Source organism: Dermacentor andersoni, chromosome 1 (genome assembly GCF_023375885.2).
Source record: "Dermacentor andersoni chromosome 1, qqDerAnde1_hic_scaffold, whole genome shotgun sequence".
Classification (NCBI taxonomy): Eukaryota; Metazoa; Arthropoda; class Arachnida; order Ixodida; family Ixodidae; genus Dermacentor; species Dermacentor andersoni.
In genome coordinates, this window is record NC_092814.1 from 316,211,379 (window position 1) to 316,216,490 (window position 5,112).

A 5,112-nucleotide genomic window follows, 5' to 3' on the forward strand; every position below is an offset into this window, starting at 1 on the left:
TACCACATCCGAACCAAGCCAGCGTACACGCTGGCTTGGTTATTCAAGATTGGAAGATGCGCTTCCCCGCTCTGGCCCTTCTTTGGTGATATAAACGACATGGAACATTTCATTTGGCTATGCCCGTAGTTCGACACAGAAGGAAAAGCGATGATGGAAAGCCTGCAAAAGAATGGTCTTTGGGACAGGATCTTTGAAGCAGTCGTTTTCCCCGGAGGGCCCACGGCTTTCAGGAAGAGAGTGCAACGACCGCTGATTGCCTTCATGCAAGACACGAGGCTCTTCGACACCTGGTGACCCACATAGTGACACTCACAGGAGGCTAAAGCGGAACATTTGCCGGCTATTTATGCCAGGCTAAGCCCACCTGTTGCAACACGACCACCATTACCACCACCACCACCACCATCAAGGGCCAAAAAATGTTGCTGGATTAGGGCACTCACAACTTTTTCTTGCTCTTGAAAGAACAAGTCACAGGCTACTGGACTTGGCTCCCAACGCGGTATGAGTTCAGTATAGTCAGTTTCCTACAGATCTGTGAAGGCTATTCCAAAATTTTCCGCAACCGATTTTACTGCTGACGGGTATGAAAGGCCGTAAGTGTTAGACGAATACCAGCATGGTAGACAGGATGAAGTAGCTTAAGTGCCGTCTTTGAAGCTGACTGGTCAACATTACATCCATAGTCAATGCGTGACAAGACAAGGCCTTTAAATAGAGGTAGGAGATAATACCTATATGTTCCCCTCGATTGGTGAGTTAAAATAATTAGAAGGTCGACAAATTTGAGCCATTTAAGCTTCAACTGCTTTATGTACTGGACTACGGTTAGTTTAGCATCGAAAATTACATCAAAAAATGTTTGCTCTTTCGTAATGACCAGGCTTTTCCCATTCATCACAATGCAACGGTCAGGAGATGCCCCTCTTCACTTGGAAAACAGCACACAAGTAGTCTTTTCTCCATTGATTCAGCAGCCCTTTTCGTGTTTCCATTTGGCCAGCCGGTTAACAATTTATGTACGTGCATCTGGCATTCACGTATAAACAGGTTGCAAGATTTGAAGCTGATTTGAATGTCGAACACAGAGACAGAATAAGATATTGTATGTGGGATAACAGAACGAAGAGAGTTTATTTTAATAATGAGGAATTTGCAGGTTACATCGAAAGGACCTACCTTTCACAGAAGAAGGCCGTGCAAGCGCTTTTGCGCTTCTTGCGACCTACCGGCCTGTGTGAACGACTTTAACTGGAACGCCTTTTGTGTGTGTGTCTCCATGTGTGCGCGTTCCTTTTTTTTTTAATTTCCTTTTTTTAAATTTTTTTTTTCGTTTTCCACTCTATCATCTTTCCAACCCCTATCCCCCATCCCCAGTGTAGGGTAGCAAACCGGAGACTCATATCTGGTTAACCTCCCTACCTTTCCTCTTCATTCTCTCTCTCTCTCTCTTTGCAGGTTAGGGCCCTCTCCCCTCTGTGGTACACCGTTTTCTTGAACAAAAGTGAGCGATAGCATACTACCAATCCTTACGAGAAAGTTTCTTTCAGATAAGTAATTTCGCAAGATATTCAAAATACTACCACAAATTCTGTACGACTATAGGTCTTGCAGAGTACCGTGTCGCCAGGCTGCATCCAATGCATTCTTAAGATCAAAGAACACGGATTGACAGCATTCGTTGTGTACAAATGTATCACGTATATATGACTCGAGGAGGACAAGGTTATCGGTTGTAGACCTCAATCTTCCGAAGCCAGATGGGCATGGGCCGAATATACCGTTATACTCCAAGAAGCACTCGTAGATAAGGCGACGGTCAATTATTTTTTCAGAGCTTTATTAATACGTAATGAGTGTAATAGGTCTATAACACTTAACTAAGGAATTGCCTTTGCCATGTTTGAGTATCGATAGGTCTATTTCCTCTCTCCAAGCTGAAGGTATATAGCTGTAAAAATTCTAATGTAAAGGCCTAAGAGGTAGTTTAGGCTCTTATCAAGCAGATCTTTCATAACTTCATACTTTATTGTGCCAGAACCTAGTGATGAGCTGCCACAAGAGCCTAGGGAAAGCTTGAGGTCATCGAACGCTAATGGTTGGCTATATCCCTCTGATGAAGACTTGTTTGGACGCAGAGTTATATTTTCAGCAATTCATTTATGGTTATGAAACTTTTCGGAATAATTGTTTGAACGTGGTACAAGCTCAAGAGAGAGAAAGGAAAGGGGAAAGGCAGGGAGGTTAACCAGAGAAAAGGTCCGGTTGGCTACCCTACGCTGGGGAGAGAGGGGAGGGGGAGGTAAAGTGGTAAAAAAGTAGAGATAAGGAAAGGAAGGAGAATAGACACACAATCACAGTCGGTCACTGTCACTGAATACTGTCATCGCACATCACAGTGACACTTGAAGCACTGTCAACACCTGTTCAGGCTACAGCCGCCTGTCCAAGTCTGTCGCCCTCAAGAACCGCAACAGTGCACTCGTCGCCCTCTGCTGCGAAGGCTTATGATGGCGGTATTTTAAAATAAGTTCCTCTGTGAGAGGTCTTTGGTCAAAGCGCGCTATCGCGGTTGCGAGTGATTGTCTCTGTAAATTATATCGAGGACAGTCACAAAGAAGGTGTTGAAAAGTCTCCTCGTCACCACAGTCCTCACACGAGGCGTCGTCGGCCCATCCAATTCGGTAAGCGAAAGACTTGGTGAAAGCCACCCCTAGCCATAGTCGACAAAGCAGGGTAGCTTCGCGACGGCAGAGTCCAGGTGGAATACAAAGGCGTAGAGAGGAGTCAAGATTGTGGAGTCGGTAGTCGTGAAAACTTCCAGCCTTCCACAAGGAGAACGTGATGTCACGGCTGATCAATCGAAGTTTTCGAGCGGCATCTGTCCTTGATAACGGTATCGGCTCCTCTTCGTCCCCTTGAAGAGCCGACCGAGCAGCGTTATCAGCGTGTTCGTTCCCTATGACTCCGCAGTGACTTGGAAGCCACTGAAATGTCACGTGGTGTCCTTTATCAGTTAAGGTATGAATGAGTTCTCTAATCTCAAATACCAGTTGTTCGTGTGGTCCGCGCCGCAGGGCCGATAGCAGAGATTGCAGTGCAGCCTTCGAGTCACTGAATATTGACCATCTTCGAGGTTGTTCTTGGCTGACGAGACGAAGTGCAGCGCGAAGGGCTGCAAGTTCCGCGGCCATCGGTGTCGTTGGGTGACATGTCTTGAAACTGATGGTGGTGGCTTTCGCTGGGAAGACCACGGCTCCAGAGGAACACTGGAGAGTTGCCGATCCATCAGTATAAATATGTACGTGTTCGGCGTACCTCTCGTGCAAAAGGAGCAGAGTTCAAAATGCTCAAAAGCTCAAAATGCTCTCCAAGAGTATTGTATCACCGCATCCAGTGACAAGTGAGTGAAAACTTTATTCGAAATGTCTGGCGATTTGAGCGGGGTGGTCCATAAGCACCCCAGCCTAGGTGACGGCCTCGAGTTCTTGGACGCAGGCGGCTTCCTCGGCGTACCGGACAGCCCACAGTTGGCCGGTGAGGTCGTGGCTGAGCGAGGCCGCCTCCCAACGCGCCCCTCGGTTCGAGACTGCCATGTCTACCCCGTTCGTCGGGGACTCCTGTTGCTCGCTACCGGTGCATTCCCACAGCATTTGCTGCAGCGTCGCTTTGGCTCCGCACTCGCTTTACCCTCGTCGGAAGAATAAAGGTCGGGGTAGCAGAAGCGAAGGATTGCCGGGTTCGGATACATGTGTGTCTGCAATTGCCTCCAGGCAACCGTCTGTTTCTTGTTCACTTTGGCGTGCGGTGGTGGGTATTTGCATCTGTTCAGTCTGTAGTGTTGCGTGATGTCTCTGAAAGTTGTCATGCGATCCCCCCACTTACAGTCTTGCTTCGCTGTTGCGCTGGGCGAGACGTCGGGATGTGCGGCGGGCGCCGCGGCTCGGCATGCAAGTCCTCGAGCCGTGGCGTGGGCCGTCTCGTTTCCCGGGAGCGCAGTGTCCGTGTGGGCGTGGTTCCATACGAGAAGACTCGTTTTTGCGGCAAATATTGCCCAGTTGAATTTGGAGAATGCGGGCCGCTTCCCGGGAGATCCGGTCGCTAGCGTAGTTGTGTATCGCTGCCTGCGAGTCGCTTATTATCACCTCGGCGCCCGTGGTGGCTATCGTGAGGGCCATCGCCGCTTCCTCGGCCGCCTCCATCTCTTCCGTGCGTATTGTCGCACTCTCGACGCAAGTTCCGCTGTGGTCCGTGATTGCGACCGCGAAACCGCGTCGCCGCTCGTAACGGGCCGCTTCTTTGTAAACGGTTTCTTTGCTGTTGCCGTATCTCTTTTCCAGGTCTCGCACGCGCTTGTTGCGCCAACCGACGTGATGCGCCGGGTGCATGTTCTCGGGCAATAGCGAAACGACGATGCGCTCGCGAATCGCGGTGTGGGTATCGCGACCTTTTCGCCGTGCTGCTGTGGTAGCTAATGCTCAGCGTTTCGAGGATGTGTCGTCCGGTTCTGGCCTTTGCCAAACGCTCGTACTGCGCGACGTTGTGCGCTTCTATTATCTCGTCTAGGGTATTGTGTAAGCACAGTTCGAGAAATTTATCCGTGCTAGTATTTATCGGCAATCCGATGGCCCGTTTGTACGCTTTGGGTATGATGTGGTCTAGCCTGGTTCGTTCGGTCACCTGCCACTTGAGGTAGGAGGCGACGTACTTTATGTGACTGGTTACGAACGCCTGTACCAGGCGGATCGTATTGCTTTCCTTCATTCCACTATGTCTATTTGTAATCCGTTTCAGCAACAGGATCGTTTCATCGACCGCGCGCCCTAGTCTGCGTACGGTTTCACCCTTGTGGCCGTTGGACGACAGGTGCAAGCCCAGTACCCTAATGTTGTGAACGTGCGGGATGACAGTGCCACCCGATGTGACTCCTCTAACTTCTCTGCCAGCGCGCTCGGCTGCGGAATCGGCGTTTTTAGGTTTGCGGCCCCTGCGCGTGGGTCAATATAACGGAAGCTCCGATTTGGCCGCGGAGCATTCAAGGCCCGTGTCGCGCATATACTCCTACACCGCGTCGACGGCCGCCTGCAACGATTGCTCGTCGCTGTCATT

General features: G+C 50.0%; 1 protein-coding gene across 1 annotated transcript in view; it reads right to left on the reverse strand.

Annotated features, from left to right (window-relative positions):
* Positions 1-5,064: 5,064 nt before the first annotated feature.
* LOC140219100 (putative nicotine oxidoreductase) overlaps positions 5,065-5,112 on the reverse strand; it is a 528-nt gene continuing 480 nt past the window's right edge. The window contains exon 1 of the mRNA XM_072288982.1: positions 5,065-5,112. This exon is cut by the window's right edge and continues 480 nt beyond it. Coding sequence (XP_072145083.1) covers positions 5,065-5,112 — 48 coding nt within the window.